We start from the raw sequence: 22,415 nt of genomic DNA on the forward strand, positions 1-22,415 counted from the left end.
TTACTGACTGAATTCTGTCTCCATTAGGATTGTAGGTTTGAGCCCTGCATTTGCAATAGACATGGATTTTCTCTCCCCCCCCCCCCCCCCAGTTACTTATCCAGTGCTCTGTTGACAAACATTTAAAAGGTAAAGTTTGAAACATGAACTATCCCCTATTTTAAAGCAGAGGGCTTTCATCATTTTACCAGTCAGTCCAGACAAAGATCCCCACTACCACCATTGAGACTGCAGAAGCTGCATTATCTTGAGTGCCTGAAATTTCATGTGTTTAAAATGCCACATGTACCTCAGATGCAACTCTGCACTGCAATAAGCTGACCTCTACATCCATGGCAACCCTATTCCAAGCATGTCAGTTTTGATGTGTTGTCACTTTTAAGAACCAGTGTGGAACAATATCTCACTTTATGTAGGATACCAATTAGTCATCAAATGACCAAGACTTTTGGTTACTAGTGATTTGGGCTTGACTTACACTAACATCATTCATGTAGCCTTTTGCCAGTCCCTGAGCCATCCACTCCCTGCACAGTTACTAGCTATTTTAAAAAGAAAGTGAACAGCAATATTACTAATATATGAATTTTGTAACTGGTTTGTATTATAGTCTGTATTTTGTTTAATCTTTCATCATATAGGCTAATCACTTTCATGGTCTGGGAGCCTGAGGCACTACATACAATACTGTCCAAAGTGGGTAGGGAAGACCTGGTATGGTTAGAGCATGAACAGGTGCAAGACAGATGTGTTGCAAAGTCTGGTTAATCAAATAACTATCTGCATATATGATAGTTGTTAATATTACTATTTGAATAGCAGTAAGTATGCTAAGATATTTTTACAGACCTAGTCAAAAAATGGATGGACTGATTGGAAGTATCCTGCCTCAGCACTAGCACTGACTTTGTCTGCCCTCTGGTCAAATATACTTTTTTTTTTTTCTGTGTGTGCATCTCTCTGAATTAGTAACCAAACTACATGATCTGTTTCAGCACAACCTTGTTTGTTTTTTGCCAGTGTGTGTGCTTAGCTCTCTCTCCCTACTTACAGTTAAGGTTAGGACAGAAATGTCTTCTTTTTGTTTGTAAATTACTATGAATCAAACAGCCGGAATCGTTAGTTGTCTTTATACTTAGTACAATGCAAAACCAAGTAAACTTAAATATAGTGAACAAGATTGTGTGCCTCTCTATGCATGTGGACCTCAGTTATGCAGGGGAAATGAGTGTTTAAGGGGGAAAAAAGCCATCAACCCACACCCCCTGACTTATAGAAGCAAATGCTAGCCTGTCTGCCCCAGCAAGGAACACTTAAGCATTTCAGAGCAATGCCCCACAAGATGTCACTACAGCCTAATACAGCAAATGCCTGACAGCGAGGATATGGCTATGAGGCCTGCTTAAGTGACAGCATTTACAAATGGAGGATGGTCACCCTGTGCACTCAGTGATGGCACAGCACTGCCTTGTGCTGTACAATTCCTGTGGGGGGCCGGCCCCCTGCTGTGACCTTGCAGGCCCAGACATGAAGACTCCCTGGCCAAGTGGGGGCAGGTCCAGTGCGTCTCCTTGTGCCACCATTGGCCGCTGTGGTCCTGATGCGAGCACACCTTGGCCATTACGGTCTCAGCCTAAGGGGAGGAGCCCCTCCCACTCCGGAAAAGGAGACTGGGCGGGGCAGGGATCAGTCACACCCCCTGCGCTTGGTTACCTAGGCAACTAAAGGAACCTGCTGGGCACCAGTATGGGCCTCCGTGATTGGCTCCAGCAGCGAGGGGCGGAGGCGGGAGCTCGTTGGCTGACGAGGCTGCTGATTGGCTGCGGCGGAGCGCCTTCCTGTCAGCTGTGATTGGTGGGGGGAAAGTGGGGGGGCTAGGCTGAGCTGGAGGCGCGAAGGCTCGAAGAAACTCAAGGGCCGCTGGAGTTGCCCCCTGAGGTAACCGGCCCGGGCGGTGGGATAGGCTCCCGCCACCCTGTGGACACGGGCCGGGGGGCGGGGCCAGCTGCCGCGGGGGGGCATTCAAAATGGAGGCGGGGCGGGCGTTCGCTGTGGGAGACCGACTTCCTTTCACTCTCGGGGGGGGGGGAGCTACGGGAATTTCCCCTTGCCCCGGCCCGGGGAGAGCTCACGGCGATGGGCCGCTGGTGCGGGTTGGGGGAAGTATGTAGCGCCCCAGCAATATCTTCCCCCCGGGGCGGGGGGGGGTCGTACGGGAGAGACCCCTGGGTCTATCTCCCCTCTGGCCAGGGAACGGGGGAGGCCCCTGCACACTTCCTCTTGCTGGGTGGAGGGAGGACCGTGGGGGGGAATCTCTGCAATCTCTCTCCACCCCCCCCCCCATTTGCCATGTTTTAGGGGGGGGGGGAAGTGTGTGAAGTGAAGAAGAAAATAAAAAAGCAAAGAAACGTGTTAATCCTCCTGCCCCCCCCCCCAAGCTGCGCCAGGCTCAGTTCGGATGGCCCGGACACAAACTTTTCACGAGGGCGTCAATATCGATACAAAACTTTTTACTGTTTGTCAATAGCAAAAACAAAAATGTCAACAGAGAGCGGGGCTGAATAAGCCGGGGACCAGCGTCCTGCTAGGTTCGTTTCCCTTTCTACACCCCGCTCCCTGCAGTCTTCGGCTGTGTGTTTGTCTAGTTAGAGCTGAAGCGCTTCAGCTAGGGACCTTGTTTCCTTGCATAAAGCAAGTTTAGCAAACTTTGGGCACAATAAAAATAATTGGTTTTGCTTAAGAGGGACGGTGGGACTTTCTGAGTATATTTGAGGAAAAGCTTTCTAAACTTGGGACAGGGGACTGTCCCTTTTGGGGGGGGCAAGGTTAGGTTGTCATTTGAGGGTAACAGTCCTCCTTTTTTTTTTTTAAGTTAGATTCCTTCCTCTGAGATTGTTTATGATGATGCGGCATCATAACAATTATCATGGTGGTCCACTGAGATCTTTCAGTTAGGGAATTAATCAGTGAAAGGGATGTTGCTAAATTTGGTCCCAAATATTAACTTTGTAAAAAGTAGCTTTTTGTATAACCTAACACCAGTAGGAATTGTTTCCTCAACCTTAAAAAAAATATAGTGAACAGTTATTTTTAAACAAGCTACCCTATATTTCCCCTTAATGTTTGAAATCCAAATATTGCATCTTTTGAACATGAAAGTGAAACTGACTATATACAATTTTCAACTCTTATTTTTCATTGTCCAAAGTGAGCGATGTGCAAGAAGTTATCACTGTAAATAGTGACAAGTAAATTATATTTTCTCTTTTAATAATTACATTATTAGTAACATAAATAAGAAATGTTTATTTAAAACATTTTATTTTTAAATGTATAGTGTCCCTTGTAATGTTTATAAATTGCTATAAAGATAGAAAATCTTATCTGGAAACCATTCTTCTCAGCCATATTACCACAGGATGCACTGTCTTGGAGTTCAAGCTAACTAGGGTGGGTTTGTAAAACTGAGGAACTGATTGTTTGTGACTATTAAAGATCCCAAAGTGCTATTCACAGGACTTGGGGTGCTAATCTAATATCCTGGCCAAAGTCCAGTTTGAGTGATTATATTCCAAAAGATAATACATATAGTATGTTAGTAATTATTATTATATCACTTAAGTTACAGAAAAATCATCAGATGGTAATAACTTGCTGTCATTGCTAAGATGGGCTAAATTTGAACTGGTGACCTATAGGTGTAAAGCACTATATTCCCACCATAGCCAATATCCTGAACCACCTAATCCCCAAATCACCTTAACAGTTTATACTCAGTTTTATCTGGTGCCTTATGTTATTTGCAGATTTCTGATAACTGCTGAGGTAGAACTGATTTGTCAAAATTTTTCATTTGTATTGCAGACATAAACTTGAAATAAATAAGGGAAAAGAACCCTGACAATGTCTTCGGTAGTGTCAGAATATACCATTGGTGGGGTGAAGATTATCTTTCCTTGCAAGGCTTACCCTTCACAGCTTGCTATGATGAATGCAGTAAGTAGACTTGTCATTAAAATCTATTGATTTAATAGTTTATGTAGTGTTATAATTTTGAACCTGTAGTAAATTAAAAGTTTAAAAGGGAATTTAGATATGAATTCAGAACCTTCAATACCTCCAGTGTTTCCATTACAATACGAGCAACAACATGCTGTATTTACATATATGTGGGGGAGAGCTCAGTTATATTTTTGGAGTATTAGGGTGAATACATACTCCTAAACTTTTATACTAAATATCTTGTTAAATAGGTGTGCCCATAATGTATGCCTGTTTAACTAGAGATTATATATTAAGAGTTATTTGATATTGCAAATGCAGAAAGGGAAGGCTTCAGCAAAATGCCTGCCATCTTTTGATCAAAAGATACTGTACCAACCCAGTAAGTTTTCATTTTATTGAGGGAGTAGATGTTTTATCTTCCACATGTTATTAAATATAAAACTTCAATTACAACAAGGAAGTATTTAATGGCCTGCCATCATTCTTTGCTCCTATGACATTAAGGATAAACAGATTCTGACTTGGGCCTGATCTACACAAAAAATTTAGGTTGACCCAGCTACATCGCTCAGCGGTGTGAAAGATCTACATCAGTGAGCGACGTAGTTAAGATGACCTAACCTCGGTGTAGATAGTGTTAGGTTGAAGAATTCTTCATTTACGTAGCTACCACCTCTCAGGGAAGTGGATTACTTTCTCCAGTGGGAGAATCCCTCCCATTGGCACAGGTCATGTCTACAGTGGAGCACTACAGCGGTGCAGCTGCAGCATTTCAAATGTAGACAAGCCCTTGATCAGGTGTTGCTGCTATATGGGGAGGAAGTCGACAGTCCCATCTGAGTCACTACCGAACCTATGTTCCAGTATAGTGAGAGATGTTGCAAATGTCTGTAGCTGAGAGAAAACCAAGACCTAATGACCACTTGTGGTCTTGTGAGTTGTTTTTTTTTTTTTTTTTTTTTCAAAAGTATGAACTTCTGAGCACCACGTCAAATTCCATTTAGGAAATTACTTTCAGCTTGCCTTAAAAAAAATAAAATCCCTGTGGTTTCAGCTACAGATGTTCTTCACCTTCTTTCTTAGTTACTGTCTTTGTTGCTGACACAGAAGATTTACTGCACTTTGCTAATGGGAGTGTGATATATATACACTCCTCCTCCTCCCAGAGACATGAAAATTTACTTGTTAATTCTTCTGAGCTGTTAACTTTTTATTTTTTTCCTTACAGATTGTTAAGGGGTTAAATTCCAGGCAACATTGTTTGTTGGAGAGCCCCACAGGAAGTGGTAAAAGTTTGGCGTTACTTTGTTCTGTATTGTCATGGCAGCAGTCTCTGCATGGTAAGTTATCTCAAAATGCCCATATGCCCAGTTTCAGTTAGCAAGGATTGTCTGCATTAATAGATACATTAGTTCTGTGGACAACCTCAGAAATCTAGTTTTAGGAATGGACCCAAATCTTGTCAGTCCTTATGCCAATGGTTGATGCCAGCTTTATGGAGAATCAAGATAGTAGACCTAATCAGTGTTATTTTCATATTAAAATGGATATGGCTTTGAATGTTATATTAAGGTGGTAATATGAATATCAGCATATTTAAAGAAAATGTTATTGCTTATCTGAAATTATATGACATTTTGAACTGGAAAATGTGTGTTTTCCAGCTCTGTAAATTACTGTAATTGTTTTTGACTATTATTCTATTGAGTTTTCATAGTATGCTTAGTCTGTACAATACATAGAGGAAGATGGAGTCCCTAGCCAAAAGGCTTATAATCTAAGTAAATTACACAATACAGACTGCACCCATAATTTACTAATGGACCAGATCAAAGTGCAAGCCCAAATTAGTAGATAGCAATATTAACAAGTCTTCCTCTGTTTTACTGTTTGAAAGAGTTTGTGCTGCCTTCATTGGGGAAAACTGAGTTTACATGTGTTTTCTTTATGCAGTGGAGATAATGTCCTTATTTCTGGCTAAGACTCAAAACCTGCTAAATTAGATAATTTTTCAGTTTTTCTTATACTAGCGTACAACCTTATATATACTATGGTTTAGTATGGCTGGTATACCCATTCAGAGGAACTGCGATGGATCTTAACTATATATGTGCGTCTTTTTCCTTCCTGTATAATGCTTACTCTATTGATTAAGATTGTGGTTAGTATTAACTCAAAGGGCCTATTGTACTTTTTTTGTAGCTGAATGGGTAGGGTTTCTGTAAATGACTTCCATATATCTGTTTTGTAAAGATGTACAACTGTTGTGGACCCAGTGCCTACAAGTTATAGGGCTGACAAAATCTACTGTTATCTAATTATTCCTACAGTATGGAGAGAGCCTACTTCTGCAATATGGCTCTGTAGTTATGCTTTTATAACCGAAGATGAATGACCTTCTCCTGTCCTATTTTTAGAGAAGTCACTGGATGAGTTCTCATGTGAAAAGGAATGCAAAAAACCAGAGACTTCATTGCCATGTCACTGTAGATGCCATTCCCAGGCTGTGACTAATGACGCTACTGCAGATGTGAACCAAGGTGCTTCTTGTTCTTTCACTAATTGTAAAGCAGCAACTTCCATAAAAAGTGAAACACCATCAACAGACAAAGGTAACTTTCTATTTTTTTGGGGGGGGTGGACATCTCATATGGCTGTTCTCATTTCTCCTATGATTGCCAATGCCACACGAGTCAACAACTTATCAAGAGTGCTACTTTCATCATGCTTTCACCCCCCACCTTTTTTCTGGGTCATTAATGGCTCCTGGCTTTAAAGTTCCCCCTTCCTTCCAAGTGTCCAAATCAAAAATATGTCATAGGCTAGCCCTACAGATGAGCGTGTTTATGGTCTCTTATGCTCAGTAGTGGTTGCAAGTGTTCTCCTGCATTGCTTCTTACTAGTTTGAAGTTCAGGAGCCCATAGTCAGCTCCCCATGAGATCTCTAGCACTGCACTATAATCCAGTCTACCAAAAGAAACCTTGACTCAGAAACGAGTACCTTACAGTTTTACTAACTGTTAAATATTAACTTCTGGAATTTGGAATGCTGGGGAAGTAGATAATTGGGAGTTTGCATACTGGGAACACCCTCATTTGAAGCCTCCTCTTCTTTTCCCTATGTGATTCACAGGATTTCAGTGAAGGAGTACTATTGTGCTTTTGCAATGAAGTATTTTACCCATGGCTTTTGCTATTGAGTGTAATCCACTATGTCCATGTGATCTTGCCAGTTTTTCTAAGCAGCAAGTACCAGGGTCATTGTATAAATAGATGGCACATTTTTTTCTTTTGGTCCTAGCCTTTGGTGTAAAAGTCAGCTTTAAATTGCACTTCTCCCTGAAAGTGTTTTGCCCACTGCTGTGAAAGGATACACCTAAGCTAGCTTTAGCTGAAAGGGGGTGACGGGAATGTCTCATTATTTTCTCATTTTGTTTTCTTTATGCATTTGACAGCACTCTTACATGGTCAGTTGGCAGCGCTTTTCCTGTGTAGGCATTTTACCTGTTATTACTGTGGGACTTTCACTTAGCAACAGGGAGTAGAAGAGCATTGAGAAAATATGAAGATGTGATTTGTAAAACCATGAAAAATTGGCAGGGGACTAGGATAGGTGTAGTACCTGAACATAATTTTTTTTTTTTTTTTTTAAGAAAAAGTGACTAGATTTCAAGTTGGCGGTATCCCTTTTAATAATAATAATAATAAACAAACCTGACTGACACAGATGAGAGGTTTATTGGAATGAGGTTGCCATCCCTGGCTTCTCATATAATTTCTGTGCTAAGTACAATATTGACTAACAAAATCTTAGATTAAATCTCAGTAAAAACTTCTGAATTGTAAGAACAGTAGGACAATTGTACAGACTGCCTCAGCAGGTTGTGGAAACTCCTTCGCTGGAGGTTTTCAAAAGGAGGCTGGAGCCATCTGTCTTGGATGGTTTGGACACAACAAATCCTGCATCTTGGCAGAGGGTTAGACTAGATGACCCTTGTGCTGACTTCTACTGCAGTCTAATCTTTCTTTATGCCTAATTCTACAATGAAGTCACATTCCTCTGTTACTGATGGCAATCTGTGGCCATTTCAATGATTTTGCTGTTGCAGTTCTGCATTATGATTTTAGTCATAGGTGCCAACTCCGTGGGTGCTCCAGGGCTGGAACACCCATGGAAAAAAAAATAGTGGGTGCTCAGCACCCACTAGCCATCCGCTGATCAGCTGTTTGGTGGCAGGCGGGAGGCACTGGGGGGAAGGAGGCAGAGTAGGGATGGAAAGGGGCAGGAAGAGGTGGCGAGAGGGTGGGGCCTTGGAGGAAATGGCGGAGCGGGGGTGGAGCACCCATCTGTGCCTGTGATTTTTAGTGTAAGGATGTGAGCTATGAACAGGATATAATCATTGCTGTTTGAAAGTAAAAATCTCTTGCGTTTAGCCACAATAACAGGGACAATGATAAAAGATCAGTGGAAAGCTAAGAGAGATGTTTACATATAAGAAACTTTAAAGCTTTATCTGCTGTGACAGACCCTCTAAAAATATTGTAAGGATTAAATAGCTGGTTTTTCCTTACCAATATAGCCAAAATCAGTTTTAGAAGGGAAACTAATAGCTCGTGCAATGCTTGTTACGTTTCTTCTGTTAGGAGGCCTCCCTTAGACCAACCATTTTTTCCATGTTGCATAGTAGTAAAATCCTAAAGTAATGGTTCTTCCTATATAAATTTGTCTGCATTGCAATAAGGGAAGATGGGGTCCAGAAAGGACTACCAATATTATAGTCCACCTTGAGTCTAAACTATTTTTTCTGAATAAGTTTCATGACTGGAAATATTATTTACATTTATTTAATACACTTTTAGTAATGAATATTCCTGTTACAGAACATAATGCAAAAGTCACACTGTCTTCAAAATTATCTGCAAAGAAATGGGCATCTTTACATAGAGATGAAAATGACGACTTTCAAGTGGACAGGAAAAGGATACGTTTATTAGAAACTGAGCAGCAGGTGAGCAAAGTTTATTGGCAGTAAAATAATCCAGGCATAGCCGAACAAAGTTGTCAAATATCAGTCAACATTTCAGTGCTAGAAGTAGAGATTAGTTGGTCATGTCACAGCCATAAATTAGATTATTACTTTTTTTCTTCATTTTTACTAATACTTGTTACAAAGGAATCCATTGTTGTATTTGATTTTCACAATAACTTGTTATGCAGATAAATTACTTGATGTATACTAGTAAATGGAGAATTTAAACACTCTGTCTCTATGAAGCCTACTCACCAATAGTTGTTCTTAAACGTTAAGACAAAGAAAAGAATTCTTTGGCATGAAAATGCCCTTCCACATATGTGCTAAAAATCTAATGCCTCTTGATATCTTGCCAAATTCTTATCACTAGCTTTTTACATGGGATGAAATTTCTCTAAAGTTTGTGTTACATTGTCAATATTGGTATTACAAGTTCCTTAATTGTTTTTTATATTACTGAGATGCACTCTAGTCATCATTGTATTGTGTTTTAATTTTGTATCAGAGAACTACTTTTAACTTTTTTAAAGAGTAATTACCATGGGTTGGATTTTTTCCTTGCCATGCATATTATGGATATTTCTATTGTATGTCTGTACAATAATTATACTAGTTTTATCAAAACCTATAACAATGGGAAATAATCACTGATGCATCCGAAGAAGTGAGGTTTTTACCCACAAAAGCTTATGCCCAAATAAATCTGTTAGTCTTTAAGGTGCCACCAGACTCCTTGTTGTTATGATTAACAAGTACATCAACATAAACATCCATTTTCATCTTTGAAACTAGATGTAAATTTTGCTTACCAAAGTCCTTGTGTGACTGAGGAGTCTGTAGGGGTGGTGCTGGTGGTGGTATAGTGTTATTTCATTAACTGTTTTGACCAAAGAAGGCTCAATAAAATATCACTCCAAAATTATAGAAATTGATCATATTAATTTATTGCTTTTATTTAGCAAAACAAAATGTTTTTTTTTAAAAAGCATTATTAAGCTGTATATTTGTCTTGATAACCAAGATGTACAAATGTTATAGTAACTTTTCTTAAATTATTAATTTTTGGTTAGCTTATGCTAGATCTGGTTAAACTGATGGGTATTAACAATGCACTGAGTTTCTGAAACAGGCACAGAATGAAGAAAAAATTAAAATTGTAACAGTAACGTTTGACCACTAGTTTAGCTCTGATTTAATGCCACACCTTTGTCTGTTGTTGTACATTTGAGTGTTGCATGTTTTCCTAACAGGTAAGAAAACGTCATTGTTTTGCAAAGGGAGTCCAGTTTGTTGATGCTTTGGAAGTTTATCAACAGCGAAGAAATGGGGAACTGACTGTTCACTCAGAAAAAATTGCTGCTTTCTCTCCAAAAACAGTAAGTAGCATGGGTCTTGTAGGCCACTTATTAGTTCAAGTAACAAAGACAAATTTTGTTGCTATAAAGAAATTGTGCATGAAAGGCCAGTTTACAAGATGATTTTCAGAAAGCATCCTGCTGCATCAGGATCTAGAATCTTTAAGTTATTTTGCTGGCTCATCCCATGATGCAGTCTAGAAAGGACTGGAGGGAAAGTCTTCTGGTAAACGCCTGCATCTCTGGAATGCTCTTTCCTCTCACTGTTAGTCCGAGTACTTCTGTGGAATCTTTTTGGGCAAGGCTGAAGGCTTTTTTGTCTCCCTTTTTGTTTGTGTGCTGGAGGTAGGATGTTGCTGTCTTGTCTTGCTTTTATCTGAAAAAGTAGCCCACTTAAAAACATAAAAAATTGCTATATTGGGTCAGACTAATGGGCCGTCTTGCCCAGTATCCTGTCTTCCAACAGTGGCTGATGCCAGATGCTTCAGAGGGAGTGAACAAAACAGCGCAATTTATTGAGTGATCCATCCCCTGTTGTCTGGTCCCAGCTTCTAGCAATCAAAGCTTTAGGGACACCCAGAGAATGGGGTTGTGCCCCTGACCACCTTGGCTAATAGCCATTGATGGACCTATGTTCCATTAACATATCCAATTCTTTTTTGAACCCTGTTATACTTTTGACCTTAACAATATCCCCTGACAACAAGTTCCATAGGTTGACTGTGCATTGTGTGGAGAAGTACTTCCTTATGTTTGTTTTAAACCTGCTGCTTATTAATTTCATTGGATGGCTCCTGGTTCATGTGTTGAGTGAAGGTGTAAATTACGCTTCCTTATTCACTTTCCATACCATTCACGGCTTTATAGACCTCTATCACATACCCCCTCAGTCATCTCTTTTCCAGGATGGACAATCCCAGTCTCTCTGTAATCTCTCCTCATATGGAAGTTGTTCCATATCCCTAATAATTTTTGTTGCTCTTTTCCGTACCTTTTCCAATTCTCTCTTATTGCATTATGAAATTTTCTGTCCTATTAACTATCCCTTTCCTAAAGGTTCCTAACATTCAGTTAGCTTTTTTGATTTTTGCTGCACATTGAACAGATGTTTTCAAAGAAATATCAATGATGTCTCCAAAATCTCTTCTTTTTTTTTTTTGAGTCGTAACAGCAAATTTAGATCACATAATTTTGTTTGTACAGTTGAGATTGTTTTCCAAAGTCCATTGCTTTGCATTTATCAACACTGAATTTCATCTCCCATTTTGTTGCCCCACCACCCAGTTTTGAGAGATCCCTTTGTAACTCTTCACAGTCTGCTTTGGACTATCTTGAGTAATTTTGTATCATCTGCAAACTTTGCCAACATGCTGGTTATCCCTTTTTACGGATCATTTATGAATATGTTGAACAGCACTGTCCCTGCACAGATCCTTGGGGCACTTTGAAAACTGGCTGTTTATTCCTACCCTTTGTTTCCAATCTCTTAACCAATTGCTGATCCATGAGAGAACCTTCACTCTTATTCACTCCTTGCTTTGCTAAAGAGCCTTTGGTGAGGGACCTTGTCAAAAGCTTTCTGAAAGTTCAATTACACTGTATCACCCTTGTCCGTGTATGTTGACAACCTGAAAGAATTCTGATGGATTGGTGCGGCATAATTTCCCTTTACAAAGCTGTGTGGACTCTTCCCCCAGCAAATCATGTTCATCTGTTTGTCTGATAATTGCTCTGTGTCTGATAAAACTTGTTTTGTAAAGAGGCACAGGTGCCTAAAAAGTTAAAACTGATTACTGTTTTCTAACATTGTTACAAATTGTCACTTTTCCTAGCAGAACTTCCAAGAAAATGCAAGTTTCTTAAAGGAAACAGACTCAGAAATATGCAGTGGTATTTGCAGAGTTCCCCACTGGAAAATTGTTGCAATTTTTGGTGTTTGAGTTTTCTTCATTTTTTATTAGGAGGGAGGTGGTGGAGGGCGGGGAAGTAATAACAACATTGTTCAAGCTAAACCAAAATAAAAAGAATATGAGACATTCCTAAAGTCAGTCCTACAGCGCTGATGCAGGAAAGTTGAATCATCTCAATGATATGTGAGGCTACTTAATAGCATTCGCATGACTTCTTATTGAAGGGCTATGCCAGAGTGGTCGCTACCAGTGCTAAAAAGTCGGATGAGAGTGAAGAGCTGCATGGGTTTGGCAGACAAACACGAGAGGAGAGGAGAATCTTTCCCTTGTTCAAAACTCCCATGGATACTCTCTCCTTCCCATTTGTCTTTTGGACTTTTAAGTAATTCCCAGGTAATATGCATCTCTAGGTAATCCAGCACTAGAATAAAATAGTCCTTTGCATTTCATAGTGTATTAAAATCCTGATAGAAGAATCAGTCAGTCTTTGGAAACACCCCTGAGCTGATGACCAGCTGGAGCCTCTTTTCTCTGTCTGATACACTCTCGGACCCTTTGTCTACATCTTTATGAACAATGACTTAAACATTATTTTTTATTTTAACTGTACACTTCTGGGTCCAGTTTGCACCTGCCTTTTTGAACTACAAAACAAACCAAAAGTTGTAATACTAATGTAAAATACTGGTAGTTAATTATTTTCTTTTTTACAAAAGAGAACCAGTACTCTTGTTCATTTTAACGAGCAGTACATTTTATTATTGTTTTGGAAAGCTTCAGAGGTTTTCAAGTGGCATTTTTAAATGCCTCATGCTACTGAAATCAGTTGGCATTGTGAAATCTGAAGGCCAGCAGAGTGTGCTGTTGGTTTTCAAATAAAAATCTTTTCTTGCTTTATTGACCTTCACATTGAAGGGGACAGTGTTGTGGATTTGCTTAAAAAATTGAAAGATGGTAGAATTTTTTATAAGTAGTGACAGTAACTAAGAATTTGTAGTGTTTGAGGAGCATTTTGCAACTCATTTTTAAGATAATTTACTACTTACATTAAAATAACTTAAAAAAAAACCACACTGAATAAGAGAATTATCTATTATTTTCCTTTGCATCAGAAGGAAATCTATATTACTTTTGGGTTAACATTTGAGCAGTGCATTATAATATGCCATCTATAGGTCTCATCTTGCAAATACTTATAGAAATAATGCTTAGTACCTGAATAATCTTGTTGATGTCCAGAAGGCTACTCAAGCAATAATAATGAAGCCGGGAAACTTTGGGCCCATGTTTGTGGCTATGCTTTCCAGATTTGGTAACAATTTGCGTAGTCTCACTCTTGGGCGTTGATGAAGTCTGATACATTTATGCCTCTGGTCTTTTGTGGTGGTGAAAAAGCTAGTATTGGATACAAATTTGGCACCTCCTAAAGTCAGGAAAAGTAAGATCACCTAAAACAAGACAGAGGATGTGTTTGGGATTAACAGTGAAGGGGGAAAATTCATGGGTGCAAAGTTTGAAGACCTATTTGGACCCACTTATGTAATATAAAAAAGAAACCATTAAATGTATTTTGGCATGGTAAATATGAAAAACTTTCTCTCATTGTACTTTTCTGGGAATGTCATTGGCACTGGAAGCAAATACTGCAATTTTTGTGTTCTATTCCTGAAAGAACAAAGCTGAACCCTATGAAGTTGGTCTCAGTAAGTCTTTTGAAATTCTTAAGTTTGCAAGACACAGGTGTCTCAGATTTTAAAGTCTCTGTTTAACTTCCTCCTAAATAATTTTTGGTTTTAAAATAATTTATAATCCAGTTCACAATTGCCACCTTGGAGTTTGATTATTTTAGTTCAGGACTCTGGAAGGCAGGAAAAAATGATGAACTAAGTTAGATAATGAATGGGTGCACAATAGCAGCATTATTAACGAATTAATTATTTAAATGTCAAGCTCTAAAAAGTAAAATTAATATGGAAAATGAGACATCCATATCAGGTGATGGGGTTTTTGGAGGACACAAAAGGGTGAAATGCTGTATAGTGGAAGGATTCCAGAAATTTGAGAATTATGTAATTGTGTTGTAGCACATCATATTTCTGGATAAATGTATCCACTTTTCCTCCACATTTCTTATGGTTCTTCTAGAAATCAAAAGTGAAAAAAACAAATTATGAAGCTGCTTAGAAGTCTGTATTTGGGCTCAAAGTTTGAGGCTATCTATATATTTTGAAATCTAAGGTGCAGCTCTGAACTACTAAAGAAATAGAGTCCATTATGGTTGTTTAAAACAGATGAGATTTGAGTTTGCCACTAGATCTGACTAGACTTCCAGTATATTTTTATCTTTCAATTTAACAGATATCTAATTTCCTTGTTGCTTTTGTGGGAAGGGCTGTAGTTGGGAATATTTGCAGGATCGAGGATATGTGGAACAATTTCTCTTCCTCATTAATATGATTGTGCTAAAAATAATGGTATAAGTAGTTATCAGCTGTGAATGAGAAGTTGCAATCTATTTTTAGAGAGATTTGTGTTAATGGATAGTAGTAGTGATACTATAATGAATAGGAAGAGGATGGTCTCTTCAAAAATATTGACATAAAAACAATAGAATGTTTTATGATGGCAAGAAAAGGAGAAGTGTAAACTATTCCTTGATAAACATTATTATTTAGAGAATAAATAATATTACACAGTGCCTTACAATAGGCAGAATGTACCACAGAAATGATGATACCTCTGCTCCAAGAGCTAAAAATATCAAGGCATATGCAAGTAAAGTACATAGCAAACAAATTGACAAATGGTCATTATAGCATCATCTGAAATGGCTGCAGATGTTGGTAAACTGCATCAAATATTATTAATAAAAGCACATGGAAACTGAGAACATTTCTTCCCTAACTATCAGTGTATACAGATCAACATTGCTTGGGAAGATGCTGATGATTGTTCCACCAGTAGCAACACGCATACTTACCCTTTTATTTCCTTACATTCAGGCAATGAGGCACACCATTCAACCCCCGGGCCACTGTAAAGCAAAAAACACAGTTGAGAGCCTCTAATCATGTAAGAGTGAGATTATCAAGCAATAAACCCCTTTTGCCATTAGGATCTTTCAAGTTTTACATGTGGATAAATTAATGTGAAGTCTGCAAAAATTTAATTAACTCATTTTTTTGAACAGCCAGTTAAGATGCTCCTTGAATCACAGATATTTTGCAGTACAGAATTCTGTGAAAACTGCTTAGTGTAATTGATTGGGTGGTTAATGCAATGGTGAAAATGTTTCAAAACAGGCTAGGAAAGGTGCGTGTGTGTTTTTGTTTTTTAATTGAAAGATGACTTGCCTAATGAGAATCTGAATCTCAAATCTGGTTGGCCAACAAGACCATGTGGCTTATTTTCATTACATAAAATATATTTTTAATAAACCTGTATTTGACAGGCTGCTAATCACACACAATTCAGAATCCTGGGTATTTTAGTAGACTAAAATATCTGACCTGTGGCGGAAAAATGGTTATCTATGTGTATTCTTGTTACAGTACAGTCCTCCAGGTAACCGACTGAGCAGAGCCAGAAGAATTTAGAAATGTAGTAAACAGACAGAATAGTGAGATCACCCTCTCTCCCCCCTGCCACTTGGCATTTACAAGGGAGGCCAGATTTCCTGTCAGCCTCAGATCAGGCATAGTGGTCAGTCAGCATATCTAGGATTTTTAAGTACAGGTAACCAATATGTTTGGTGGACAGTAAGTAAAGGTATTTCTACACTGCAGTTAAACACCCATGGCTGGCCCAGATCAGCTAACTCAGGCTCGCTGTGCTAAGGGGCTGTTTAATTGCGGTGTAGAGGTTCAGGTCTGGGCCTGCAGCTTGAGCCCCAATGTCTACACTGCAATTAAACAGCCCTTTAGCCCGAGCCCCACGAACCTGAGTTAGCAGACACAGGCCAGCTGTGGGTTTTTATTTGTAGTATAAACAGACCCTAAATGTCACTTGGCTGTCTCAGGCTTTTCATTATATTAGGCTATACAAGACAACATTTTCCTGGCATTGTTTCATAAATGAAAAATACCACGGTTACTTTTAAAGCTCTTTGAGTCTAATATTTTTCCTTTCTTTTCTCATTCTGAGAATAGCGGGGTGGGGAGATGATGCAGTCCTCTGAGCATTGAGGATCCCTATTTATTTCCCCTCTGTTTTATACTCATTGACTGCAGGGCTGGCCTTAAGCACAAACAACTGTTGTTGGAGTTCCATGCAAAATCTCAGGGATGTGCAGCCCAATTTCCTCCACTTCTTACGCTTTCTGGTAACAAGGCCAGATGGAAAATCAACTCACTGAAGAGTTCCTTCTTCCATCAGAGAAACTAGAGGGGAAATTCACAGTCCTGTGTTTCTCTGTCTCTACCCCCTTGGGAGTTTGGGGGCTTACTCTTGCTGCAAATTTTTAGGCCAGCTCTACTTTACCATAATAATGATACATATTAGTGTTTTTCTGTAGCTCTGGGATAGAAAGATACTTCTTATGATGGTGGGTGAATGTTATTCCCGTTTTCAGATGAATAAACTGAGGTAAAGGGGAGAGTACACGATTTATCAAAGACTACAAGGATGCATGTGGCAATCAGCAATAGAACTCAGTCTTCCTTATTCCTAGTCCCCTGCTTTAATAAATAGCTGTGTAGTCTCCCAAAGACCCTACATCAGGCCACTATTATTCTAGCTATGGCTGACACTTAGAAGCCTCTCGGTATCACGGTCCAACAAAGTAACTATTGAGCAATGCAAGATACTCACCGTTCTTAGGAACTGAATGCATAGTTTCAGAAAGATTTTTAGCATCTGCTAGCACAAGAATCTATCCTGCAGAAATTGGAATTGGTCTTGATTCTCCTGAAGGGGAGTGCAGAGCACTATAAATTGGCCAGTTTACCTAAATAAATAATTTCCCATCTTAATATGTGATTTTTTTTTCAATGTTGAAATGGTAAGAGATTCCCGGAAGTTCAATAACATGGCCTTGATCACAGTCTTTGGAAAAAAAACATTTTGGCTTTTGGAGGACGTAGTTACTCTGAAGAGTTTCCATTTGTATAGCTCTGAATGGTGTGGGGAAACCAATCTAGCAGAGGAGTTGTAAAATATATGCTTTCTCTATTATTAAAGGGAAAATTAAGGTAATTTCCTAAATATAATAGTTTCCCTTGATCCCACTGAAAAGGTCTTGAGAAAAATCACTAAAGTATCCTCCAGTTACATTCCTATTTTTGTTGACGTACACTTCAGTCGGCAATGAATCTAAAACATACTTTGCTGCCCAGAAATAGAGACAAAAGTGAGAGGCGCTATAATGATCTAGATAGATTCTTCATTCTTACTGGCTTTCAACCATGTCTTGAAACTCCTCTGTAGAGCAAGCATTTCATGTACTTGCTGTTTTTTATCTACATTATGGGTTTTATTGAAATCTCATCAGTAATCATGATACATTATGTGCTTTACTTTGTATTCTGATGAGAATGTGTCATACAATTAGAACCATGCCATGTAGCACTTTATAATACTTTTGCATATTTGTGGAATTGTGTGATCTCTCAAAGCAACATTAGAACAGTTTTTGAGCTACAGCTGAAGAGGAAGCAGAATGATTTTTTTTAAAGGACATTGGTTTATTTTTAAAAGTGGAAGGGCATGAAGTTATTTACCAACTATGACCTTTATTTTTTTTTTTTTTTAAATCAGGGGGGATATTTTAAGGGGGAATTTATGTTTGATAGCAACAGGCAGTTCTGGAATAGTAAGGCCTCATCTACATTTAAAAAAATTTCTGCTTTAACTTTGCCAGCATAGTTAAATAGACAAAATCCCCCCGATGTGCACACAGATCAGTATAAAAATGCTTATGTGGGTATAGCTTATTTCATTTTACCAAAGTGGAATAAGCTATACCAGCATAGAGCTTATACTAGTAGCATCTGCATTAGGGCTTTTACTGGATAACTGTTGGTAAAAAAACAAAAACAAAGCAACACCAAAACTATTGATATAGTCATGCCTGTAAAACTTGTTAAATGTAGACCAGGCTTAAGATTTTAATTTCACTTCTGGGTGAATCTAGTACAGTTTTAGACCCTGATCCTGTAACTGTCACTGCATAGGTGCATGGGTGTCCCAGGATGGAGCTAGTTGCAGGAGCAAGACTTAAGTTTAACATAAGAATCTGTCATATTTAAATTTTTGGTGATGGGGAAGTTCTCTCTTTATTAATAAAGAAATTTAATACAACTCTAAAACATTTGTAAACTTAAGCATCTGTGCCATTAATTTAGAATCTTAAAATATGTCATGTATTACATGAAGAAATGTATAGATGAAAAGAACTGATAGTTATTATTTATTTTTGTTGTTGCACTTAAAGATCCCAACCAGGATTGAGGCTCTATTGTAATAGGAACTGTACAAACACATAGTAAGAGAAGTCGTACAATCTAAATATTCAAGCCAGTGAAGGCCTTAAAAACTAAATATATAAGAAAAAGGTGTAGGATTCAACAGACAAGCAGAGTGATCAGGATGATGGTTGGCAAACATCCTGTTAGTTCCATGATTTCTTTGAAATATCCTCTTTCTCCTCTTTCGCTCCACTTACAGAACTCTTGTTGCAGCTGTCTCATCAACTAGCCATAAGGGTTTTTTTTTGGTGTGTCAAAACCTAAGGTTATTTTTAGCATTGGGTAAGTGCTAATTCTGGACTGAAAATTAATTTATATATTTGTGACGGTGTTAATACAAGAATACATACCATATACTTATTCACCACTCACTTTCTTAAACAAATTTTCAACTGTCATTTTTGGTGGGACAGCTACAAAACAAGGTATGTATGTGCTGCCTTTGATAGGTATGGAGGAGCAGTTAACTAATAAACACTCTTCCCTAAGCATTGCTGATGTGGATGATATTAGTGCAAAATAAAGTTAATATAAAGAGCTATGTTAATTTCAACACCTTTTTGTCAATGCTCAAAAATAAGGGGTTTATTCATGCAAGTATTTCTCCTTAATGTTGACTACGTGTGTGCCTTGATTGGAGGCTAAACACCAAATGTTTCCAAATGACGAAGAAGATTTCTTACTTTTTTAATAGCTTAGTAAAAACAATGGAAAGTTTTTAAAATTATTTAATTTTATATATGTTTTAAAATTTGGATAGTGTCTTTTTAGAATAAGTGTTTCTCTGTTTCTTACAGAGTTATTTTTCTTAACCAGTGGGATAATGAAACTTTCTGTGTTTAATCTCAGTGTTTTATCCTACTTGATCATTCCTGCATGCAAGGAAATTTTTGAAGTTAATGAGCTGTAATTTTCTTGCCAAATAATCCCTCTTTGTGACCTAACAGAGAAGGAATAGATTGTCTGTAGCTTAGAATTTTTTAAGTAGGTACTTGTATTTCCATTCCAAATGTTGTTTGAAAGCACGATATGCTTTCTTCTGGTCTTGTTTGTTGATGCAGTGTATTGTTAAGACAGGAGAATGTTACAAGTCTGACAAGGCTTAACTGCTGTTATAATAGTTTCATTTTATAGCTGATACTTGTGGTATAAGTCCAAAATTTTCAATTTTAGATGTCTAATTCTAAGCACCTAATTAAAAGTAGCTTTTCAGAGGTGCTGAACACAAGAGCTCTTACTCACGCCTACTGGAACTGTGGGAGCTCTGTGAAATGTGTCTCTTTTTTTAAAAAAAAGTGCCTGAAAATAGATTTTTAGTGCCTGTAAGGTAGTCTCAAAAATGTTGGACTTAATGTACATCTCAGAATAATTTTTGTTATATTATCTCAGTTGTTACATTCATTTTAAGACTTGATCCAGCTTGTAACATAGTCCTGCTCCTGCAAACCTTACTCATGTGCTTAATTTTATTCACACGAGCAGTCCCAGTGTGGCTAATGAGGCTACTTGCATGAGTGTTTGCAGGGGCTTTATAATGTACAGTGTAGTATGGTTATAGGTAGAATCAATATAATCTACACATTTTACTGAGAACTCTCTTCCCTTTAAAATTGCTCTTGGTTGTTTTGGTATTGTACTAACAAAACTAGATGTAATAACAGCGGATGTCCTAAATTCAATTCCTTTGTTTTTTCCTTTTAATAATTACCATAATATTGCAACATCATATTCCTGTCTCCAAAAAGCCCCCAACATGGTACTGAAAACTCTGCCCATTGATTTGCTTGGGGTCAGCAGTTTTAAAACCTATTCTAATATCATCCTTGATCCTTCATTTTTATGTCAGGCGTTGAAAACAATTTGGCCCTGTCAATATAAGTGGCCAAATTGTTTTCAATTACATTTGAGGAAGAAGTGTGTGACAGCTGATTTAAGGCATGGCACAGTCTGTGGTGTAGTGCATTAGATCTTCTTATGCACTTTGTAATTGCATTGAAATTCATACATGGTTAAGGGGCTTCCCGCCCCATTGTTTGAAAAAGAGAGATTCTTTTTGTATACTGAGAGAAGTATTGGTGCCTATCTGCCATTGCTTGTTGCTGAGGTAATTTTATAAATATCCCGATGATAATGTTCTTGGTTTTTTTTTAAACAGATTATGTGATATTTATATAGCAGTAGCATCCAGTAGTGGTCCCAGCCATGATCATAGCCCCACTTTTGTAGGCACAATCAAACACATATGAAGGGAGTCTCTGTCCTAAAGAGTTCAGTCTAAGGCAAATGACATACAAAGAATATAGAGATATGGCAATCAAACATACCATTTATATACACATTTCCTTTACACAATGTTATAATTATTAATTTATCCCCATCTGTCCCTCAACTTAACTATAATTAATTAGCTAATTTCATATAAGCTTTATATTTAGAGATGGTTCTTGAGAAGGGATTTGAAGAAGGAGAGGGTGTAATGGTCTTACAGATCACTCTAGGGAGGGCATTCCATGCATCAGTGGCATTTTGGAAGAGGGGCATTGGAATCTTTGTAAGAGAAGTTGATAAATAGGTGGGCGACGCTGGCATTGTTGGCAAAATTTGGGATGCCAGGCTGGGGAGTTGCAAAAAGAGACAACTGCAGGGAAGTAGGGTGGAGCAGAGCTGTGAAAGGTTTGTTTTGATAGTTAAATAATCTCTAAGGGCAGGTCTACACTACAGGGTTAAGTCGACCTAAGTTACGCAACTCCAGCTACGTGAATAACATAGCCGGAGTCGATGTAGCTTAGGTCGACCTTTTGCGGTGTCTACACCGTGCTGGGTCAACAGGAGTGTGTCTCCCGTCAACTTACCTTATGCTTCTCGTTCCAGTGGAGTACCAGAGTCGATGGGAGAGTGATCGGCAGTCGATTTAGTGGGTCTTCACTAGATCCGCTAAATCGACCCCCGGTGGATAGATCGCCACAGCGTCAATCCAGTGTAAGTGTAGACAAGCCCAGAGTATTAGGGCTTCTGTGCCTGATCCTGATTAGTGTATGCCAATAAAAATCTCCAAGGCTGAGACTTAAAGAAGTCCTAAACTAAGGCCATGTCTACACTAGTGATCTTACAGTGGCACATTTGTACCAATGCAACTGCACCACTGGAAGTTCGCTCGTGTAGCCGCTTTATGCTAACAGCAGAGAGCTCTACCATCAACATAATAAAACCACCTCAACGAGCGGGAGAAGCTCTCCTGCAGACATAGCACTGTGCACACTGCCACTTACGCTGGCAAAACTTATGACGCTCAAGGGTGTGTTTTTTAATTTACAGTCATAACCAGGGTAAGTGAAGTGCTCCAGAGCAGCCCAGCCTATGTTATACATAATAATGAACCCTCTTAAAATGGAAAAAAGTTTGTGTTAGCTGCAGAGTGCTTGTCTGCAGTTTTGTAACATTCTTGTTAGACGTCTGTAATTTATTACAACTTTTGGTAATCTTCTTTCTCCCAGATTGTGGCTGAGGCTGTAGCTACACTAAAGAGCTTACAGTGGCGCAGTTGCACCCAAGCAAGCTCTCTAGTGTAGCTGCGGAGAGAGCTCTCCTGTTGACTTAGCTACCATTGCTCATTAGTGGTAGATTAATTATGTCAGTGGGAGCAGCTCT

At 38.6% G+C, this 22,415-nt stretch overlaps 1 protein-coding gene across 1 annotated transcript in view; it reads left to right on the forward strand.

Moving 5' to 3' along the window:
* Positions 1–1,873: 1,873 nt before the first annotated feature.
* BRIP1 (BRCA1 interacting helicase 1) overlaps positions 1,874–22,415 on the forward strand; it is a 126,857-nt gene continuing 106,315 nt past the window's right edge. The window contains exons 1-6 of the mRNA XM_054008544.1: positions 1,874–1,938; positions 3,865–3,996; positions 5,234–5,345; positions 6,423–6,617; positions 8,887–9,014; positions 10,289–10,414. Of these exons, the coding sequence (XP_053864519.1) occupies positions 3,904–3,996; positions 5,234–5,345; positions 6,423–6,617; positions 8,887–9,014; positions 10,289–10,414 (654 nt within the window). The 5' untranslated portion in view covers positions 1,874–1,938; positions 3,865–3,903. The remainder of the gene's footprint in view (positions 1,939–3,864; positions 3,997–5,233; positions 5,346–6,422; positions 6,618–8,886; positions 9,015–10,288; positions 10,415–22,415) is intronic.

Source organism: Malaclemys terrapin, chromosome 18, assembly GCF_027887155.1.
Source record: "Malaclemys terrapin pileata isolate rMalTer1 chromosome 18, rMalTer1.hap1, whole genome shotgun sequence".
NCBI lineage: Eukaryota > Metazoa > Chordata > Testudines > Emydidae > Malaclemys > Malaclemys terrapin.